Source organism: Colius striatus, chromosome 4 (genome assembly GCF_028858725.1).
Source record: "Colius striatus isolate bColStr4 chromosome 4, bColStr4.1.hap1, whole genome shotgun sequence".
Lineage (NCBI taxonomy): Eukaryota > Metazoa > Chordata > Aves > Coliiformes > Coliidae > Colius > Colius striatus.
Window position 1 is genome coordinate 6,823,524 of NC_084762.1, and position 22,972 is coordinate 6,846,495.

At 40.8% G+C, this 22,972-nt stretch overlaps 2 protein-coding genes across 6 annotated transcripts in view; both read left to right on the top strand.

Annotated features, from left to right (window-relative positions):
* MARCHF6 (membrane associated ring-CH-type finger 6) overlaps positions 1-10,065 on the top strand; it is a 47,453-nt gene extending 37,388 nt beyond the window's left edge. For both annotated transcript variants that reach the window (XM_061995917.1, XM_061995916.1), the window contains exons 22-26: positions 1,065-1,199; positions 2,993-3,082; positions 4,256-4,388; positions 5,330-5,465; positions 7,768-10,065. In XM_061995917.1, the coding sequence (XP_061851901.1) occupies positions 1,065-1,199; positions 2,993-3,082; positions 4,256-4,388; positions 5,330-5,465; positions 7,768-7,858 (585 nt within the window). In that variant the 3' untranslated portion in view covers positions 7,859-10,065. The remainder of the gene's footprint in view (positions 1-1,064; positions 1,200-2,992; positions 3,083-4,255; positions 4,389-5,329; positions 5,466-7,767) is intronic.
* On the top strand, positions 8,776-22,609 carry ROPN1L (rhophilin associated tail protein 1 like). Of its 4 annotated transcripts, none has more exons than XM_061995922.1 (6): positions 8,776-8,865; positions 16,807-16,964; positions 18,020-18,143; positions 18,316-18,477; positions 20,262-20,437; positions 22,248-22,609. In XM_061995922.1, exons 2-6 carry the CDS (start codon positions 16,834-16,836, stop codon positions 22,309-22,311), a joined length of 657 nt encoding a protein of 218 aa, XP_061851906.1. In that variant the 5' UTR covers positions 8,776-8,865; positions 16,807-16,833; the 3' UTR covers positions 22,312-22,609. The 4 variants fall into 4 exon arrangements, with proteins under 4 accessions (XP_061851906.1, XP_061851904.1, XP_061851905.1 ...); XM_061995919.1 differs by lacking the exon at positions 8,776-8,865 and adding an exon at positions 14,735-14,976; XM_061995920.1 differs by lacking the exons at positions 8,776-8,865; positions 22,248-22,609 and adding an exon at positions 14,450-14,976 and having other exon boundaries at positions 20,262-20,516.
* Positions 22,610-22,972: the final 363 nt, after the last annotated feature.

Genomic DNA, 22,972 nt, shown 5'->3' on the forward strand with positions numbered 1-22,972 from the left:
CAACCATTGCATAGGCTGACTCTATTTTGGGAAGCTATTTATCACAATGTTAAACAACCAGTGTAAATGAGTTTGTGTGTATATGTTTATCTATATATTTATGTGTTTCTGCTTTCCTTTAAAAGTGAGTATATTGCATTATATTATCCCCACATGTGATATGTACTCAAATCCATTTACATTTTCACATACACCTGGAAGCTTCAACTATTACTCATTTAGCAACTTGGTATTATCAGACAGATGATGCTGAACATTCTTCTACAAAGTAGCTTGCTGCATATTTTCAGAAAGGTCTTTATGATTTGTCAAAATCATTGGTTGTTCAAATGAATGTTTGGAAAGAAAATATCCTTTTTTTTATTACCAGGAGTTCAGATTCTCACCATGGCAACCAAACTATATCCCACTCTGTTTAATCTTGGTTTTGGGGATTTCTATAGTAGATTTCTTGCCTTAGTATAGTCATTTCAAACATTCATTGCATAAATGGTGTCTTGGGATGGACCTGCTTGTGTGTTTATTGGACACACAGTGTAAGTCTGTATTTCATGTATTACCACATTTTCCAAATAGCTCATGCACCATTTTCACTTAGGAAATCTTTAACTCTGAATTTTCTTAACCAAGCTTAAATATAACGCTGTAATTGTCCTTTGTCCCTTCTCTTGATCATGTGAATGGAGTCAGACTAGTTTTGTATCTGATTTATTATAATGCAAGTAAAGTAAGAGGATTTCTAGAATAATAGTAATAACAAAAAATAATCAGGAGGGATATTTGAAGTAGCTCTTCAGTTTTTGTGTCAGAAATACAGACACCAGTAGGCACAGTCATGCCTTTTTGTGGAAGGTGCATGGAAATCTTGAGAACCTGAATTGCAAAACTATGTGTGTAATAAAAATTATTTCTAGGGCTGTATATGTATGAATTAAAGGTCTATGTAGAAGTGGGTTTTTTTTCTCCCAGCTTTGTCTGGCTTTGTAGTTTAAGTTATACTTTGAAGTCTAAACAAGAGGAATCCTGTGATAAACATATTAATTGGATGTCTTGGATTATTTTAGATAATGAAGACGTTAATAGTGGCTATCCTGCTAGCTGGTGTGGTTCCACTTTTGCTTGGTCTTCTCTTTGAACTCGTCATCGTTGCACCTTTGAGAGTTCCTTTGGATCAAACACCTCTCTTCTATCCTTGGCAGGTCAGTTGCCCTCATTCTTTTCTTGCTGTTGATAGATTTCTTTACTTAGAAGAAAAGAGTACAGGAGTTCTTGTTTCATGTTGATACAGTGCTTATTTTCCACAAGTATTTTTCTGTGTGGCAGGGAAGACAGCCAGCGTGGATGTGAAGATTATTTAAACCAAAAGGATATGCTTAGAAATCTTCATAAGAAATGCTGAACTCTGTGAGATGACAAAAGAGCATCTTTGCATTTCAGTGGTCAGATGGGCACTTTTTTCAGTAGCATGATTGTAGTTAGATACATAAGTTAATATCCCTGTATGTACATATGCACAGACATACATCTTGCATCTGACCTTTCTGGAAACCTTCCTGCCTACAGTTATGCAGCAAGAGGTTCAGCTGATCTTTTTGTCCATACAGGGCTTTAATTCAGTGGTGATTTCAATCCACTATGAATGGAATTTCATTATGCTTTAGGATCATTCTGGTTTTAGGTTGAGATGTCAAATCATGAATACCAGATATTGAGGTAGTACTGTTTTGGCTTTCTTCAGTCAAGTCTCAGAGGCTAAGTGAGTGCAAACTTTTTTTCCTACAACTTGGTAGAACAAATGGAGGTGCAGTGAATGGAGTGACAAGTGCTTGCATCGCCTAGGCTAAATTATGAAAGAGATTTATTTTCATATGGCAGAGCTTCCTCAAAATATCAGGTTAGACGGATTTGAGACTTGTTGTAAATGAACAAAGAGATGCTGAAATTGAGAATACCTTCCATTCTTCACAAAAGATTATACAAAGGTTACATGCTTGAGCAAACACAAAGTAACTTTAACACTGACAAGTTTTTAATATTTTTTAACATATCTGGGAAAACAGATGTTAACAAAAGCTATCTTTTTAAACAACTGGTTGAAAACGGAGCAGTGAAACAGGCTGCCCAGAGGGGTTGTGGAGTCTCCTTCCTTGGAGGTCTTCAGGACCCACCTGGACATGTTCCTGTGTGACCGGATCTAGGTTGACCTGCTTCTGCAGGGGGGTTGGACTAGATGATCTCTAAAGGTCCCTTCCAACCCCTACCATTCTATGATTCTATGACCTCTTAGTCTTACCAGTTCCTGGTTGGGTGTTTTTTGCCTTGTCAACCAATACTTTGCATTCTATTTTTCTGGTTTGATTAAAAACTCTCTTACAAATATCTGTAATCCAGAAAGGATTGACTCCTGATGTGCAGTGTTTACTACAAGCCTGTAGTTACACTGTGCTCTTTTAATTCCATACCATAGTATTTGTGATAAATGTTAAAGCATCAATTTTCCTCCTGATAGTATGAGAAGAGTATTGCCTTACTTTGTTTAGCTTTTCTTCACATCAGGTAGAGTTTTGTGAACAATTAAAATTTTAAAGGAAAAACCCAACCACCTTGTTTCCTGACTTGTGTGAGCATCTGTGTATCTTGTGTGTCTCTCATTTTGATTCCTTTAATTAAAAAAAAACCCTCTAGTTTTGTTACTAGTGTAAATTAGTTTTTACCATGATGTTAGTCTCATGCTTTAAGTAAGTTTAGTGCTTTTTATTTTAGGTTTACCTTTGGTTTAATAGTAGTAGCTGATTTTCTTTGTCCCAGGGAACAGAGTATTTTACACGTCACTTAAGCTTGAGAGCATCCTATTTTTCTTAAGAGTTTGCAGGTGATGCCTCGTAAATAAAAAAGTAGTTATCTTCTCACAAGTAATATTAACAAAAGCTTTTGGTTGTCAAACTGTATTTAAATATATGTTAACACTAACAGTTAGTTTTTCCAAAATTAGGATTGGGCTCTTGGAGTTCTGCATGCCAAAATAATTGCTGCCATAACACTGATGGGTCCCCAGTGGTGGCTGAAAACTGTTATTGAACAGGTAGGAAAAATCTACCCATTTGAATTATGTGTATTTTCCATTGTCCTTTGGTTACTAAGCAAGACAGAACAATTTCTATGAGCAGTTCTGAGTCACATGGCCTGTTGCTTTCTTTGGCAGAAGTATCTTTTTATTATAACCTTCAAGTTCAATGCTTGTTATCTCAAGGAAGTATCCCAATTGTTTGTTGGAAAGTATCTTTTCAGCCCTGCACTGTATAGAATGGCTACAGTGCATGTTCTGACCTTTGTACAAAAGATGCCTCTCTTGATTAAGTCTAGCACATAGTCCCAGTTAGTCAACTGTATACTGATCACTTCAGGTGACCACTGGAGGAATGTAGTTCTGTGAGTACCTTTTGATGCATATCCATGCCTCTTCCTTCCATTTTGATGGCTCCCCCTGGGCCTGTTTGTTAAACACACATGCTCTCCTGAGGCATCCTTGGAAATGGTTACATCCAGACTGGGACAGTGGCCATCATATGGCTGTATGTTGTTAACCACTTGAAATCAGTCTTTTCCCATGATTATTAGTCATGTTGAGACCTCAGCTCCTGGTAGTAGCTGCAGAAGCTCAAGAACTGTGGAGACCCTGTCTCCATATGCAGAGGCCCTGGTCTGCCCAGCCAAATACAGAATAAGATGCTATTTTCTGCCTGTGTTACCAATTTAATAGATTTGATGTATTAGCTTATACAGGGTCCTTGTTCAGCAAGTTAACAGTACAAAATGATGTCAGGTCACCCACAAAACCACCATCCACCTTCTTTGGAGACATTCAAAAGCTACCTGGATAAGTTCCTCTGTGACTACTCTGGGTGGCCCTGCTCTGGCAGAGGGATTGGACTGGATGATCTTTCAAAGTCCCTTCCAACCCTTAAGATTCTGTGATCTACAGCTCTATTTAAGGATCTTTCAGATGGTCACAGTACTATTCCAGATTAAATTGCTCTTCTGGGCACTGTTTAAATGATTTCCTGGAACCCTCTTGATGTAAATTGGCACAAAGTTTTTTCCTTCTTCGACTGTGGCTGTCATGTTTTCCTTCAAGTTGAGGACACCTCTTTCCTCTGATCAGGAGAATTGTGTAAAATCTTGTAGTTCTCACTGTAAGCACAAAGCATGGCTTTCTTGATTGATCTCTTCTTCTTCTACCTTGTTCTGTCTGTAGGTATATGCAAATGGGATTCGTAACATTGATTTATACTTCATCGTCCGGAAACTGGCAGCACCCGTCATCTCCGTTCTGTTGCTTTCCCTGTGTGTACCATACATCATAGCATCTGGGGTTGTACCTTTGTTAGGTATGTGTACATTCACAGCTCCTTGTTATCATCTGATGGGTTAGAGGGATGTAAATGGATATCTGTGGAAACAAACCTTCAAGCTTTAGGCTATTTAAACCAACAGAACAGCAAACCCACCCAACTGTTCTGCCAGCAAACGTAAATGCTTAAGGATTGCTGTGTCATCTTGAAAGTCTGGGCTTTTTTGAGAGATGCAACACCTTATTCTGACTGGCTTTTTAGTAAATCAAAGTGTAGAATACACCAAGAGTATGAGAGTGCACAGCATCTGACAGCACAAATGTATTTGTGTTACTAGTTAGGGAAAGGGATGATTAATTTCTGTTTTCTTTGGACAACCAACCTTTAATTTTAGTCTCTCTTTAAGACTGAGATGGACATCTTTTCTGACTTTTCAGATCCTAAAGGAAGCTTAGAACAGGTGAAAATACTGGCTTTGTTTTGATGTTTTCATTCAGTGTTAAAATGAAATGGAAATTGTAGATATGGTTTGGGATTTTTTCAGGTTTTCCTCTTCATCGAGGGAAATAACTTCATTAAAAGTAGGGTAGTTGTGTTTTTTCATCATCAATTGTCTTTTGCTAGTGAGGTTTGTTAACAAAGTGTAGAAGTCCTGTTTTATTCTGCAACCTCTCACTTGAATGCAGAGTTCTGTATCAGAGGAAAGTCAAGACTGTAAGGCAGACACATGTCAGTAAGCAGGAAGAGCTGCTGAGCTTGATGGGTTGGGGTCTTTTTACTGTGGATTTTCACTGTTAATGGAAAACTTTAGACTTTAATGATTGAGACAGAAAACAACAGCAGCTGTTAGGTTGGAGCTCTGCAATAAATCGTACTTATTTCAGAGCCTTTCTACTGCAGTTACAGTATAACAAAAGGTAGAGAAGCAGGTACAGAAGCAGAAATGCATGAGTTAGATAATGTGTCTTGTTTCTTAGGAGTTACTGCTGAAATGCAAAACCTCGTTCAGCGACGGATTTATCCTTTTCTGCTTATGGTGGTGGTTTTGATGGGAATTCTCTCCTTCCAAGTCCGTCAGTTCAAGCGCCTTTACGAACACATTAAAAACGACAAGTGAGTATATAGTGCGTTGGGTTTCGGTTGGTTGGTTGGTTGGTTCTTTTTCCCACTTTAAATTGTGGTAACAACTTCAGATTGAATTCAGGTACTGTAGATACTTAGGGAGAAATGGGATTTTAAGAAGCTTCCTGGAAAAATAACCCTCTGAGGCAAACCTGAATTGTTCTTGGCAGATGTTTTATCTGTGGTTCAGGTAGGCAAACACAACCGAAGATGCTCCCTTACGTCTAACTTGATTGTGTTTTAGCACAGATGAAGTTGATTGCTTGTTTATCACCCCTGTGTAATCTCAAAGTACAAGTGAATGCAATGATTATCATACAGTCATGACTCAGTCTTGCTGCTTATAAAATCATATCTCCAAACTTTTCTGCATAACTATTTTTCATATTCTTTCTGCTCATTAGTCCAATTAACCCATTAAAGAACATTCAGTTGATTTGATAGTTTGTCCCTACCAAATTCTATCCTGTTTTCTGATACTTTCAGTAATTATTGCTCTGTATTCTCAGATGCTTGATAAAATGTCATTTTTTCCAGTGTTTTTTCTGGTTATCCCGCTTGCCTTCTCGGCTTTTTTGTGTGTGTTATTACCTTATTTTTTGTGTTACTCTAATTACATTGTGTTGGTTATTTAGAAATATAAGTTTGGGACCCCAGCAAGTAGTCTTCCTAGGCTTCTTATGCATTGAAAAGGAGTAAATGAGCTTGTTGTGTTCATGTCCTTGAGTTACCCTAGAACAGTTTTGCTTTCCACTGTCTACAAAAGGAGTCGAGCCTAAAATAATCTACTTTGAGTCTTAAATATTAGGAAGTGACTGAGACATTGTTTATTGTAAATGTGAAATTAATAGTATCTGGAAATATTAAGAGAGTTGTGACTAACAAATTAAACTTTCAACAGATCAGTTGCTATTTTAGCACATTTTATTTGATAAGCTGCTGTAAATCCTGTTTCCCCACCTGCCTTCATAACACGTTCTCTAGCGTTTGTTTCATGGTCATAGAATAGTAGGGGTTAGAAGGGACCTTTAGAGGTCATCTAGTCCAACCCCCCTACTGTAGTATGTGTAGGTGGTGTTTATATCTACAAAAGGCTTTTGAGCTAAATGTTACTATCTCTCAGGCAGAAAGCATATTGAATTGCAACTTACATTGATGTTACAGCCTGGTTTCTTGTGTAGATAAGGCATGTCAAGAGTGTACAAAGCTGGGAAATATATATATAAATGAAAATTACTTTATAACATTTAATAAGTTCATTTAATTACAGTCATCCTTGTAGACATTAGTCAGGAAATAGGCAAACATGTAGTCCTGTTAGCCAGTAGAGATTTATTGTTTAGAAATATGCTCAACTAGATGTTTCATATAACAAGCTTCAAAAGCTTATACAAGTGACATGCTAAAATATCCAAAACCCACCTGGCAGTTGTTTGGCTTTGGTACCATGAGAAAAGGAGCGGTGGTGGCAAAGTTTCTAATGGAAGGTTTCAGGAGGAGAATTCATTGGTGTGTGTGGCTTTTCTATATGTAGAACTATCATATGAATAGGAAGCGTGGCAATGAATTTAGATGGCAGAAAGTAGGAGTGTGAAACAATGACACAGAGGAATTCTGTGGAAGGCAGGAAAACTGCTGATGGAATGGTGACATGTTGAAGGAGAATTTAAGTAAAGGAATCTTGCAGCCCTTAGGCTTGACATGAAGTAGCATTAGTGTATTTTCTCTCCCTTTAAGGAAGACTGGGCTGCAGTAAAAGTTCTTCCTGTCCCATATTCAACCAGGACATTTTTCACTGGATACATGAGCTGAACCTCCCTTACTCCAGTGCATGTTCTGCATTGTGGCAGATTCTTTTTTTCAACTTGGAACCTCATTAGCACTCGCATTTGGTTTGACACCTGACCTTTTGTTCCAGATGTTCAAATGCCAGTGGTTCAAACAGTGTGAAGCTGCTCTTAGAAGGATCATCCAGCAAAGGAGCTGGGTATATAAATAATGCAAACACAGTCTTTGTATTTCATATCTTCATTCAGCTTATACATGTCTGAATTGTATAGCTACTGAATTCAGGGCTGTAAACACAAGCCTGTAATGCTTAACATATTAATTCCATTGTGAAATGCCTGAATGCTGAGAACCAGGATGAGGATGGTTGGGGACCGTTAAGGGGGGAGGGGAATGATGACTTGTAGAATAACTTTTATTGATATGAGAAAGCTATTTCTGCAGCAGAGGAGATGGAGTGGCTTCATGTTACAGAACTGTATTAACTTGTGTTAATTACTCCCAGGTACCTTGTTGGACAACGGCTTGTGAATTACGAACGGAAGTCTGGTAAACAAGGCACATCAACAACTCCACCTCAGTCTTCACAAGAATAGATGGTCGCATTAAACACCTTGAACTTCCCTTTGCCTTTCATGTCCTTATTTTTCATAGACTCTTCTTCAGTCTTTGGATATCTCTCCCAAGAATTCTCTCAGCAGTGTTTCAACTTCTGTTAATAGCATGCAGATAGCAGTTAAGGACTCAGCTCCTTATCTGCATGTTCTGATGTTATCGATGCTGTCTGAGGTCTGTACATGTGTAAATAGAAGTATCCTGACACCCTAAAACCTTGGATTAAAAAAAGGAAAAGAATGTGCATTGTACATCTTTTAAAAAGTTCTATTAATTTATTAAATCTAGTTGTCACTTTATTTTGGACTGCTGTTCTGTTGACAATGTGCCACAAAGCAATAGTGCGAAGAGGCAAGATGTTTTTATAAAATTTGGAGCTTACTTTATGGTGTTCATAACAAATTCTTATTGTAGTAACATAGTATGTTTGGGGTTTTGGTTTTTTTCATGAGTGGAAAGGCCCACACAGAGAATATCAAAACTGAATAACTGTCTTACAGTCAGCAGTGAAGTGGCTGTGGTGAGAACGTTATGAACTCTGTATCTTGCTATCAAGTCTTTTTTATTGTTTTGTATAACACCAAAGCTGTTGTACATTTTTTTTTCTATTGCCTGATTGTTTTTCATGTGTCTGAGTTTGTAATATTGTACAGTTGCTGTTAAAATCAAGAAAAATATTTCCTCTTCTGAGAATTCAGATGTACTCGTTGAGGCTCAGCTGGGTTTTTCTGTTTCGTGGCGGGAGTTGGGGTGGCTTTGGGGGAATCAGGAGTTCCTGAACTGAAACAGCAAGTAAAAAAAAATTGCTAAGGCTAGGTAATGGAAGCACTTAAAGAGATAGGTTCACAGCTTAAAATTGTAGCCAATTTCTTATCAATACTAGACTTTTTCAGGTCCTCGAGAGGGAAGGGATGAACCTTAACTGATGTGTTTGCACAAGAAACAAAGAGCAACATTTTGACTTGGAGAGCTTCAAATCTTTGATGCTGTAAGTTACCAGAGTTGCAAGTTGTAGTATAAATCAGATACTGCAGAAGTTCTTTAAGGAAAAAAAAACCAGACCTCCCCCAACAACAGAAAAATCTCTCAGAATTGGTCACTGTGAATTTTTATGGGAATAATGTTGAGGAAGTGATTCAATGCCTACTATGTATTGCCTGTGGGGCGGGGAAATACGTGTGCTGTTAAACAGGCAAAGAAATGTTAGCAGGTTCCTTTGCAAGGACACAGTCAAACCAGAGCCACCAAATCAAGTCTGTGTTATTTCTGTATGTTGATAGAGTTCTTTTGCAGTAAGGTTTGAGGTTCTATTTTATGTAGATACTTTAAAGAAAATACCTAACAGTATGGCAAAGCTTTAAGTAGCATCAAATCACATGCTTGGATTGCAGTATCTCTCCTAGATTAAATGGAGGAAAACGTGAGTATCCATTGCAGTAATCAGAAAATCGACGGAACGTTTAACTTGCTACTCAGTACGCTGTCCCTCAGTCTTCTGTACTTAACTATATGTGTGTTATGATTAATACTTGAGAAGCTGGCAGGTGCTTTGAGATTGTCATCTCCTTTTATTGATATTGCATCTCTGATCTGGTGTGTTTTGAGCTAACGTGGTCCGGTAACAGCAGTGGCTTGTTTTGTTGTGGCGTCAGGACTCGTGTTCTAAGGCAGCGAGCACATGCCAAATGCACCTCAATCTAGTGGCAGATGGATTGGGCTGTCACTGTCAGAAGGGCAGAAACTACTGTTCTACAGAATTATCGTTGTACTGATGATGTTGAACCACAAATATTAATTACCCTTTGGAGTGATCGATTAGGAAACTTCCAGTGAACTGAAATCATGAGAAAAATAACCAAAATATTGCGCTCTCATTCACTGTTGCTGACTAAATGCTAGATTGAGTATTTACCCCCTGTATTTTTGATCTGCATAAGTATTGCATTTGACTATTTACAGTGGTGTACATTATGGGACAGATATATTTTCACACTATTAAATTCACTGGTAACATACATTCTTACTTCTGCCAAGAGTCTTGTCTTTTGACATATCTTTTGTAAACAGTTCCAGAATGGTTTTCCCACTCAAATCTTGCCAGCACTACTGTGCATCATGCAGAGTTTGGTCCTTGTAACTTTATGTTCCAGACAAACTGGTCTTTAACATTAAAATTTATTAAGAAAAAGCCTCTTTTTTTTTTTGCCCCTTTTTTGTTACTGTTATTTTACGAGTCAAGACAGAGGAAAAGGGAATCAGGCCAGTCATGTAATGTGAACTGTAGGTATTTTAATGTAGCTTATATTACCTGTATTGGCTGTTTGTTACGGAGAACTGGTTTCAAACCCAACTGTTGTGTTGGCTTTTGCACTGCTTTATGCATCCCAGGTGTGGTGAAGTTTGTTTCTAAAACTGTCTATTGTGAACTTTCCAAAAATCTCCTCATCTCTTTAGTTTTTACCTGTGTGTTAGAGAAGAAGATGGATGTTGTATAGAAGAAGAATTAAATAACTTTACTTTTGTATTGGTTTAGCTTTTTAATAGTTTGCTTTATTTGTCTTGTGTGTACTCCTTTGGGATAGAAACTTGATAGTAAGCATGGCATTGAACTGGCTGTTAGTGAACTGTTAGCAGTTGGACTTGATCTTAAAGGTCTTTTCCAACCAAAATGATGCTGTGAGACAGCTGCTGAGCTCTATACCTGTGGCTTTTATCTACAGCATGCTGTGGTTTTATGTTACTGTTGAAGTGGGAGAAGGGGGGGGATGTATGTATGTGTGTGTGTTTTTTTACACAGATTGTTTGATACTGATTAAAAATAGTTAAAACTCTGCATCCTTTTTCTGACTCCCCCTTCTCCACTGGGTAAAGCTTAAGTTACTTATTCCTTACTTATTCCTGTATTCACATCCCTTCTCAGCTGAGTGCCTGAATTCTTTCTTTGCTTTCCCTTAAACTTGAGCAAAGGTCTTCATAAAAATCTACACAACAGCCCCACTCTTCTTCAGAGAGCTCTGTAAAAAAAACCCTTGACCTTACAAAGCAGGAAGGACGGTGGTTTGTTGGTTCTACTGCCTGGCATGCTGCTCGGTGTCATTTTGTTTCCTCATACCCCACTGTTTGTTGAGATTGGAAGTTCTTTGTGGCAGACTGGATGCTCTTGTTCTGCTTGCCTTGTGAGTGGGCACGGTGCAGCCCGAGCAATGAGTGGGGCTCTTAGCAGAAATGGTGATACAGATAAGAACATCAGAGAACTGAATCTTGACAGTATAATGAAGGTCAGGATGCAAAAAAGATGAAGGAAACCATTTTCTGAGGCAGATAAGGAAATTACATTTACATAGCTTGAAAAATTAGAGCTCTCTCACTCTATTTGAGTTCTTAATTAGGTTAATTGGAACTAAAGAATTGCATAGTTAACAGCCATTTTATTAAGTCAGTGATTATTCCAGACAAGCTGTGCTTCTGGCTTTAGGTTCTTCACATTTACAAGTCACTGTAAATTGAGAAATGAAATGCCAAAATCAAAGTTACTCAATAATTGAAATCTTTACTGTTTCCAAAGATCAAATAACTGTTCCAAAACCAAACTGAATGTTTTGAATTCAATACAGCGCTGAGGGGTGGAGCAGTGGCAAGATTATTCCACAACATCAGTTTTGCTGCCTGTGTGCTCACTTGTCATTATTTTATTTGCTGAGTAGTGGCTGATGCCAGAGCTGCATAGACCTTCTTATTTTTTTTCCTTTTATAAGAAGAAATCAAACATCCTCGGAGTTGCCTGAGACCAGGTTGCAGAGGGGAGGGCACTTAAGCTTACTTGTCTGGTTTATATTGAATCACTTGGCTTTTGAGGAGTATTTCTGTCCCTGGAAAACTTGGATGCAGGTTTTACCTAGAGAGAACAGACTGAGTTGTTGCTTACAAAAACAGAGAACACTGCAAAGCTTGTTACTTCTTTATATTAAATAGAATGTAGGTATGAGAATACATATGACATTGATGTGCCGTGTTCAGTAAGTTGCAAAAACGGCCTGGTGAAGTTCAGTAAGGACTGTGCTGAATCTAAGGATACTGCTGCACTAATATGGGATATACCTGGGATATTGTGGCTTAATGTGACCAGGAGTCACAGGAGCAGGCAGCAGCCTTCCTCAGTTTGGAAGCCAAAACTGAGCAATGTTGCTATAAAGCAATAGCTGTGTCTATGGGTATACTTCTAAATGCTCTTTATGTAACAGGCATCCGTAGAAGGCGTGGGAGGAAGCACTCAGTGTCTGGGAAGGATCTGAGTGGTTTCTTTCACTGAAGCTACACTTGTGTTATTTCCTACCTGTGTTTTCATGCAAGTTTCATCAGCTTTTTCTTAACACAAATTGTTTAGGCCTTATCACCTTTATAACTTTGGGCCAAGGTTCTCAACGTGATCCATCAATGTACCTCTCACTGTGCATTTCTGTGATCATTCCTCCTCGTTTGAAAGGGATTTGTTGACCTAACAGCCATGTGACTTACCTGTGTAATCCCCAGTCTCCTTAAACAGCCCTACATTGACCTGCATACACTAAACCACCAGCACTGGAAACTGAAGCCTCCTTCCTCCTTGATCTTTTACTCACCAACTGTTTCAGAGGTTATTCCACTCTTTATTATTTGTTTTGCTGTCCTAGTCATCTTCCTTTTATTGCAGTAATCTTTTAAGTGGATGGTTTAGTGTAATTATGTGTGAAAAGCATGCTACTTACAGCCAAAACTTATTAGTTCCCTGAATTATAAATGACTTCCTAAAAAGGACTCGGTGATATCCCAATATTCCAAACTTAACATAATTACTCACACCAGGAGTAATTAGTAGAAAATACACAGTGCATCTGGTTCTGCTTATAAATTGAGAGACTGTGTAGTAAGGACAACCACAACTTGTGTCACTGCAGGGTTTTTTTCTGTTCCATCCCAGGTTGCCCCTGCAGTTAAATGCCTGATGATTTCTGGCCAGTGGGGGTTAAAGGAAAGAGCAGAGCAGTGCCTACGCTCCTCTGTCTGCAAAGGAACAAGCAGCATATCCCCTAGAGGGGTTTTTATTCCTTCATGTAGTGTGTCTTGTTAATTTTTGTTGCATGGAAGCATTTATACAAAGATTAATTTAGTCACACCTGTATAGATCAACCATGTTCCTGAGCAGCTTGCAATTACTGTTTTCACAGTGGTTTAGTTGTAGCCTTTTTGCTTTTTCCACCAGTTTGCAGTTCATATGGAATAACATTTTTTATGAACACACATTTTTTTCATAAGTACTCTTAGAAAACCTTCCACCTACGTGTTGCTGTTCCTCATTATATGGTCTGGCAGCTTTTTGTGCATGATTTCCCCACACTGGACCAAGAATTTGAGGGTATGACATTTACTTTTTGATCATTTTAGGATAGTTCCAAGGACTGTGGGTGAAAGAGAATATGATACTTTTGCTGTTTTCCTGTTGGACACATTTGATAAACTGCATTGTGAACTCAATTTATTTAGATTCCACTCTGTAAAGCTCTGCAGGATAATGTTTGCTGCAGGTTTTTTTTTTGCTATAGTGTTCTTAATTGTTTTAAAGCATCTGCCCATTTAAAAAAGACAAAACAAGTTTATGTCATTGATATGCCAGAAGGTTACTGCAACTACGTGGAAACAGCAAAGTGCTTTGAGGCCCAGTAGTTGGGCCTTTATAAATCTTTATGAAAGACTTATCAGTTGTTAAAATCCGTGTGTGTTTTGTTTTCCAAAGATTGTGATTTTTGTCTTTGTCCCGCTTGGCCTTTGTTCATCGATGGGGACATAATGTGGATTAAGAAGGGCTATCTTTCTGTAAGATTGTGTTCTTTTTCAGTAACTGGCCTGTTGAAGCATGCAGCACCTCCATTTCTGTGGAGCAATGGTTTGTGAAGGCTTGCTGAAGCGAATAATCCTATTAAGAAGTTCATTTGAGTACTCAGGCTCTTTCCAGCCCATGTTAGAAGGGACAGGAGGGGTATTGCTTTATCATCAAGAGACCCTCTAGTGTCTTTACAGAGGATGCCCTTCAGGTTACCTCTGGTGCAGTTTTCATCTGCAGTTGAATGAGCAGTGTCAGGTGAAGGTTAGTGTCAGAGCTTGTCTGTCAGAGTCCTTCCTGGGAACTTTCACCAAAAGCAGTTTTGCAAAGTCAAGGATTAGAATTTGATTAATGATATTTTATTAAGGTGACAGGTGTAACAGGTTTGAGCGTGCTGTTGAGAAATACTTAGTGCAGTCGTGCTAACCTATGGTAAAAATGACAGCAATGCTTATCCCAGATATTCCTCACCACAGAGCAAAAAAGCACAGGCACTTTTAACCCTTTGTGTGTGTGAGTCCCATAAGCAGAAGTCTTGTAGCCTTCCACCACTCTGAGGCAGAGAGGGCACTTGGGTTCCTCAGTGTGCCAGAGGTTGTGCCAGGTTTGGGGCAGCAAGTGTGGGGAAGCTGTTGGCACCAGCCCTGCTGTGCCAGGTGGGCACAGTCCCTTCGTTTTGCTGCCCTGAATTTCCAGGACCGTGAGGCCGACCAGAGGTGCCTGTGGCTGAGCTGCTTCGAGTAAGGTTAGGGAATCCTTTGCCCGCAGTTTTGCGTGTCGGACAGTGTTTGTTTATACCACATCTAAGCCTGGAAAGGAGATGTGGGAGAGCTTAAGGCAGGGTGGATGTGCCACACCGCTGCTGCCCACAGAGCCGCCTCCCGCGGCGGTGTTTCAGCCCTTTTCAGAGTCCATAGAAAAGCCGGTGTTGCCTCAAACAACGCCGGCAACATCCCTCTTCCCGCGGCCCGCCCCCGGCCTGGCCCTCCTCCCGCGTTGCCGGGCAGCGCGGCGGAGGTGAGGCGGCCGCCGCGGCCTGCGGGTCGGTGCCGGCGGGGAAGCCGCTCAGGCCCGGGCGCTGCCGTGCCAGGGAGGGCCCAGGGTCGCTGTCCGCCGGCCGGAGCCGTGGGTGAGGGGGCGGAGGAGGGTCTCTCGCCGGACGCAGCTCGCCCGGCGCCGGGGCCTGACGGCGGCCTCCACCGGGCCCTCACGGCGGGGAACCGTCACCGGGAGCTTGGCAAGGTCGGGCAGCCTTTGGGTTTGGCTCCTAGCCGGGACACCTGGGGATGATTTTGAGGGCGTGAGCAGTCAATAGAAATAGAAAATAAGAGCAAGTGGGAGGTGAGAAACATGATGTTGATTTAGTGGCATGAGGGCACAAATGGTCGGTGTTGGCTGGCCTGGCTGCCTTTGGCTTTTCCAGTTATATGTGTGTACATAGGAGATTCCCTCTTAACATAAGGAAACCCTGTTTCAGTGTGAGACTGACCGAGAACTGCCTCAGATTGCCCGGGGAGGTGTGGAATCTCCCTCTTTGGAGATACTCAGAACCCCGCAGGGCATGGTTCTTGCAGCCTGTCCTAGGCGACAGTGCTCCAGCCAGAGCTTGGGCCAGGTGGCCTCCAAAGCTCCCTGCCCACCTCAGCCCTTCTGGGGAGATTTCTGTAGTAAATTTCTTACTATAGAAAAGCAGCTCTCATGCTTTTTTCGCTTGCTACTTTTCTGATTAGTGTTTTTTATCCTTGTCTTTGGCTGCTTCCTAAGGACACGTGCATACACACATGTATTCCCTCCTCAAGGTTTTTCTGTTCTCTGACTTATCCTGAAATCCCCAACTTTTTGCCTTCAGCTTCAGCCCCTTGGCTAGAGCTGTGTTTTTAAGTCATTACTGAAAATGTCTCATGTAGTAATTAAATGCACACTTTGAAGTCTGTCCCTGACATAAATTTGCTGCGTTTCTGAGTAATGAAGTTGTTGTACCTTGTCAGTGTTTCTCCAGAAATGAAGTTCTAAGTCTGGTTTGATCCTCAAAGGAGCCTTGAGTCACAGCACTCCAACTCCTCCATCTCTGGCTATTTTTTTTTTTCCACTGCAGGAAAATTCACATGATAAGGGAGAAAGCCAGCCACCTGACAGATACATTTATTTTCAGATCAAAAAAGTTTCTCAGCCCCTAAAGGGATAAAGAATGCTGTCACACCTAATTTCTTTCTTGATGCCATTGCTTTCACTGATCTTCCCTTCTGTCAATAAATGACGTGGTTTCAGCTCTTGTTGCTAAATCAACTTAAGTAGGCTGTAGTTTGCCCAGGAAATGAGGAAGAGAATGCACAGATTTCCCACCAAATATGCCCCATTGCTATAATGGTAGAAGGACCCTATGATAACCTTTTGAATCCTGGGCACCAGGATTCCTTGCAACAAAGAAATTGCATCCTGAATGAGAGAAACTGACCTGTAGAACTGTGCGAGCAAATTGTGTGTGATTGCACACACAAGGTGTGATTGCAGCGCGTGGGAATGTTTTGTTCATCACTGTAATTTTCTGATGTAAAGTCTACCAGCAGCACAAACGAGTAACTTTTTGCTATAGTGTGAATTTTTGAGTATGGAAACACAAAATTGTTGATTGGCACACCCTACTTTCTGTACAGAAATGACAAGACTGTCCTTGGTGTGCAGTAGTGAGTTGTCAACATGGATGGCTTTCGCAATAGCACGTGGGATGTGACTTGTCTGCTCTACCTGTGTAGTAAATTTGTACTGGGGTAGGTTTGAGAAGGAAAATCACCTTCAAACTACCTAAAGATACCTGTTAAAGAAGCAGTTCTCCTTACCTGCAGGTTGGTGTCCAAGCTCCAACCTTTTATTCAGTGTTGCCATCAAGTTTTTGAGAGATGCAGAGTGCTCATCTGTTTACCCTTCTGAGTGTGCCAGTTCTCCAGCAGCCCCAGCTGTCAGATAGGAGAAGAGGGAGTTTGGCTCCAAGCACTGTTGGCCCTCATCTGCACAAGCAGTTTTGCATTCACATTCTGCACCTGTGAACTGTTGTTTTCTTATTATTTCTTTCAGGTCCTTGTAACAGAACACGAGTGGACCATGCCTCTTCCAGAAACCATGTTCTGTGCTGAGCAGATCAAAATCCCCCCTGAGCTTCCTGACATTCTGAAGCAGTTTACTAAAGCTGCTATTAGGACTCAGCCCCACGACATTTTGCAGTGGGCAGCTGCGTGAGTATGATGTTCACAGAATGTCCCCCCCAAATCTCCCACCTCCTCTTTATTGTACACTGGAGCTGGCTTTGAGTATTAAAGTCAACTCATATGTTGCATTAATGCAGCGTGTGGGCCTTTCAAAAACAGTACAGCACTTGTTTTATTTTCTGTTTCATTGAGGTTTAGGGCTGGCATATTTCTGGGATAGTTTGAGTTCCATACAGAAAAATGCATCTTAATTATTTTTGTTATTCATTTCTCTGTCTTGAACACCAAACCTTTGGGTTTTTGTTTTCTTTTTGTTCTTTGTGAGATTTAATTCTTGGAATTTAAAGGAAACCTAGAAAATAGCTTTCTAATTCTCAAGCTGGTTTAGGATTCTTGTTTCCAGGAAGGAAATGAAGGAGTTCTCCTTGAAGGTTACTGTAATAGGAAAAGAGCCTGAAACCTTGTGATCTTAAAGTTGATTTAAGATGTTAAAATGTTTCTGCTTGAACTTTTTTTTCCTTTTACCTCAACCACTCATCAATTTTTCCTGTCCCAGTTTGTGTGGGCAAGCTCTTGAATGTTATCCATGAGATGTCCTCAACTGGGGGGACTGAATAACATCCCTACTGTGTACATGAGGGATAGGAAGCTGTTAATAAAGCCAGGCTAGGGCCTGGCTTGTCCCTTAAAAAGAGAAAAAACCCTTGAACCTGAATTGCTACAGCTGCAAATGTTGGAGACAGGCAGTGGGAACATCTTGAAATAGCGTGGTGTTTCTTGGGAAGGTGATGGAGGTGGGGTACGACATTCCTCTGGGTGATGGATGTCCCAAGAAGGACGAGTGTATCGTGCACAAAATCAGTTCAGTGTCTTAAGGACTACTAGAATGTTGTAGAAAGGAGCGTGTCAATTTTAAAGGTCGTGGTTTAAACTAAAAGGAAAGGTAGTGCGTGGCATGGGGAGGTGGGAGTTGTGTGTGGGGGCAGCTTGTGTGGGAGCGTGTGGATGCAGTCACTGCGCTCTAAGAGCCTTTGCCTAACGGCTGTGGGCACTGAAGTGTGTTGCTCTCGCCATTCACTTAGGTATTTTTCAGCATTGTCAAAAGGTGAGCCCCTTCCTGTGAAGGAGAGGATGGAACTGCCTTTAGCAGCAGACAAAACAGGTGCTGGCTTGACCCCAGGACTCCTTAAAGTCTTGCATAAACAGGTACAACCAGGCCTATGTCAAATGCACAATGCTATTGAGGAATGCTGATGTGTTGGTGATGGCTGGGGAGACTGACTGTCAAGTATTTGATGTATTTTGGGCAGGGGGATGTGTTCTCAGTTTCCTTCTCGTTTTTGGAGTTCTTATTGTGGTAACATGAAGCTGTTTAAAGCTTTCTCCCAAAGGCACCGTGAGTGTTACAGAACTGAAGGAAAGATGGAAGAACCTGTGCTTGCCAGAAATGCAGCTGGAAGCTATCCTGCAGCTGGATGACTTTGAGGAGGAGGTGGAATGGATGAAGATTCTGGCCCTTGGGTGCAGCGTGCTTGGCAAGGTATGTTCGCAGCAGGAGCCCTCGGATCCAAACACGAACAGTCCTGTATGATCATACATGAGTTAGACCAGAGAACAATTAAACCAAATGGGCTTTGGGGAAGGGTTATTGCTTTTGCAGCAGCTGGCAAAGTGACTTGTGTCTTTACTTGTGTTCACCATCAACTTTTGGTCAGGGGAGCTTAACCAGAAAGATGGTAGTAGGGAGCAAGCATGTCTGCAGGAAGCTTAGACCGTAAGAGTTCAAGGATGACAGAGGAGTGATGCTTTTGGCATCAGTGTAAATGTCTGTGGAGGAGAACTGGAGAGAGAAACAAAAACATCAGTTTTTAATTGATTATGTAGTCAATTAAATTTTCACAGAAGCAGTTACTGTTACTAAACCTACATTTAATTCTTTTAATGTCAGTAATAAAATCACAGCAGAGCATTTCAACAGAACAAGACATTCTAAAATGCATCAAGTTGATATTCTCAGGAAATATAATACTTTTAATGATTTCTACAGTATGGTACTAAAAAGGAAATACATATTAAATAATATCTTGAGAATGTTGCAATGTTTGGAAGCCCTAAATGTTAACCTGGCCTGGCAATGCAACTGTAGAGATATTACATGTTTATTCTACTGTGTATTTCTTGATTCCAGTCTCTCTCCCAGTATAATTATGTAGTTTGGGTTCTTTCTTTCATTTAAAAATAAAACCCCAACAGCAAAAAAAATCAAACCAAACCCAGACACAGGAACATTATTCTGAGGGAGTTAAAAAGATGGAATTTACCTCCATCAGTCCATCCTGTCAAGTATTAAGTGAATGGTTTGATTTCAGCTCTTTATAGTGAAACCTAAACATCAGTTTCCTAAATTGGAGAGGAAGATGCACCCAAGAACTGTACATTCATTTCCTGCAGCTGTAAATTGTGTTCATGGTTTAATAGGGTTGCAGTTAAGGTACCAGAGTGCAGACAGTATGAATGACTTGAGAACACCAGTCATATTAAGTATCTTTCTGTAAAGTTATGAAAGGCCTATGTGGGGTTGTTTTTGTTCATTTGCATCTTTGTTTTAATGGCATCCAGGTAGCCTTTGACTCAATGAAGCTCAATGCTGGATTTTTCCACGTTTCCCTGTATAGCTCAGCATCTGTAGGGCACTGGATTATAGACACCCTATTGAATAAAGGACTTTTTTCCAAGTATATTTGGAAGTAATACTTTGAGGCCTGTTTGTTTTTATGGGAACTTGGATATTATTGAGCTTTGGCTAAATTGAAGTGTTCTTGAAATGCTTTTTGCCTCGCTGCTTTATCCATAAACATCAGCATTCCTAAAAACTAATATAATAATGTTATGTCATCATAATAAAAGTCATCAAACCCATATCAATTGTCTGGGGTTTGGTAGATTTGTCTGTCTTAGCTCCTGCTGAGAGTGCAGTTGGATCCATTGAGATAAATACAAACACAGATATTGCTCTGTATGGCGATGCAGGAGCCTTTACCTTAGCAGAACAGAGCAATTTGGTCATATTGGAGATAGGGCTCAGAGTAGCCCTTGAAAAATTATGGGATTCTGCTATTTTTTTACTTCTGTCATTACTAGAACTTCATCATTCTGTCTGTTACTGGAGGATAAATTTGAGGTTGGAAGGCAGGTAACAATGGTAAAGCCTTCATCTCATTCACACTCGCTTTGAGTGGCTTAGAGCATGGATTTTGTTGAGTCTTCAAAGGATGTTCAGGGCTCTGATCCTGTTTCTTTCCTTTTTTGGCTGATCCTCCCCAGTCCTTACTGAGTTCCATGAAGCATGCCTGTGAGGTCTTGACAAAGGACCCAGAAGGTGGAGGAGCTCGTGTTCCCTTTGAAACCTTCTCCTTCCTCTACTCCTATTTGGCCCGAATTGATGGAGAGGTACCAGAGGAGCAAATGGAAGCATTCCTCCACAGAATGAAAGAAGCAGCGTGAGTACACATCCCTGTGTGGAATTTGAATGTATTGATCCCTGGCTTCTCCATAAACCTTTAATTTTGGGTGACTAGTCTAGCTTCAGATGGCAGGAATGGGTGTGAAGGTTGACTAAGGTTATATCAAACATCTACATAGTTCTTTCTTGTTAAGTGCTCAGCCTCAAGCTTTGAACTGGTAAAGGATAAATTGTTATTTACCCATCTTTCTTTGAAATACTGAAGTCACTACCTGGTGCTGTCATTTTTCCCTCTAAGAAGCAATTAGATACAAGTTTGTATCGTCTGCATCTGACATCTTATGGGCTGCTCTTTTGATTTAACATAGATCATTAACCAGAGAGTCTTGGACTGGTCTTGGTGTTGGTTGGCTTCAGGGGTGTAAAGCACAAAGGCAGGATAGAGTCCCACCTGCACACCTCATCCTGGTTTGCTGTTTGTACCAAGCTGGGGTGATGTGGTACACTTCAAGTCTGTTCAGTTCCACTTTCTGCTTGCTCTGAGGTTGGTGTATAGTTGGGTGTCAATCTTGTCAGTGAGCCATGAATTGATGCAGTTCTTCACAGCAGGAGACCTGTAAGCTGAAGATTAAGCAAAAACTCACCATCTGGCTATCTGGTTTGCTGTCCAGGTTTTCTCTGAGCTCTTGCGTAATTAGAAAGAACTTTTTCCCTGAGAAAGTTAAGTATTGGAACAGGCTGCCCAGAGAGATGATGGAGTCCCCATCCCTGGAGATATCCCTTTGCATCCCTGCAAAGGCGTGTAGCTGAGGTGCTGAGGTTCAGCGGTGGGCTCTGCAGCGTGAGGAGAGGGGTTGGACTTGATGAGCTTAAAGCTCTTGTCCAACTGAAATGATTCTATGATCTTTGTCTTGCTTCATCATGAAGAGGCAGCTCCCTCCTCACCTCTTGCTTTCACCAAGCAGTTTGTTAGCAGATGATGCTTTCCCTCAGCATTACCAGCTGTCCTTCTGACCGGACTGCGGAGAGAAAACCCAGTTGACGATGGGTCCATTCAAATGCCCTTTTCTGCTGTGCTGTCACCATCGTTGGTGCTCCCAGCTTGTTTGTTCCAAGTACTTCTGGCTGCACACTTCAGGATGAGCACCAGGGGATGTAGAGAGTTTAAATACCTTTTGTTGCTGGAGCTCACCAACACTGTTCCATTGCTTTGGACTGAGGGTTGATCACATTTTTGCTGTTGTACAAGTTGACAAAAACTTCAAAGGCATAGGCTTGTACCAAGAGCCCTGCTGACCCAGGCTAACTCAAGCTCACTGCTATGGGGCACAATCTCATCTCCAATACACTTTGATTGGTTATATGAAGTTTTGTGCTCACAACATTATCAAAACAATCCATTGAGATACTGCCTATATTCCTGCTAGAATTAAGCATGGAATCAGCATTCGGAATGTATGAAAATGAGTGTTTTCAATCCAGCTCTCAGTGCTAAACTCCCACTCATCCATTGTCATGCATGGGTCACACAAAATGCTCTCTAACCAATTTTAAAAGATCCTTAACAGGCTTGTCCTGTGAATGCTGCCTACGTGGCATGTTTGCATACAGATACTTACTCATCCTACCATCCACCTGTTTTACACTGCTCCCAGCTCCATGCATACAGGAGCTCAAAAATGCCTAAGCACACAAATAAACCATTTTGTCATTACAAGATTGATAATTTAGAGTAAAACCCACCTTTTAATCACACTGCTCTCGCTTGCAATTAACATAACTCTCAATGGTATCTTGTCTAAGATGGGTTGACCATGTTCTAAACCATTTGCTCTTTTCCTTTCCAGTGACCGACAAGCGGGCATGGTGCTGCTCAGAAACTTCCTGCCCCAGCCCTCGACGCTGCTTTGAACACGCTGACTCTTCAGAACCAGGTGAGAAGAAAAAAACACCCTAAAGGAACAGATATATGCAAGAACATAATTTGTTTTCTAAGGACTATGACAAGATCCTCTTCTCTGGAACTTCATCATCCCACTCTTGGACTTGCCCTTCAGGCTCTTCTGCCTCACACCACTACCGATGCTGAGTCCCAGGGAGTGATACCTTCACTGTTGGTATGGAGTAAAAGGTGTTTTGGTGTGTATCTTCCTCACTTTTCCTTCCTAAGTGATTGTAAGAAAAGCAATAAAATGCAGAAATACATTTAGAGGTGACTGGACAGATGCTATTGCTTCATTCCTCTTTATACTTCTAGTACCACCACCTTTGGTTTTGGCTCTTACACAAACACAGATTGCCTTTTGACTACCTTGTCTGCATGAATACCCTCTATTAAAATGGTTTTACTAAGCCTTACTCAGGAGAACTTCATCAGGACCCTGTGGCTCAGCTGCCAGAAGAAACATCAACTCAAGAAAGGATTGCAATGGTTCCATATAGTCACTGGTTTATCAACCTCTAGCACCAATACTCACATGTCAGTTGACGTGATGGGAACTCCTTGTTCCTGGAAGGAAATGGGTGTCCACTTGATGTCTGAAGATGGCAATCAGCATTGTTACAGTTGTCC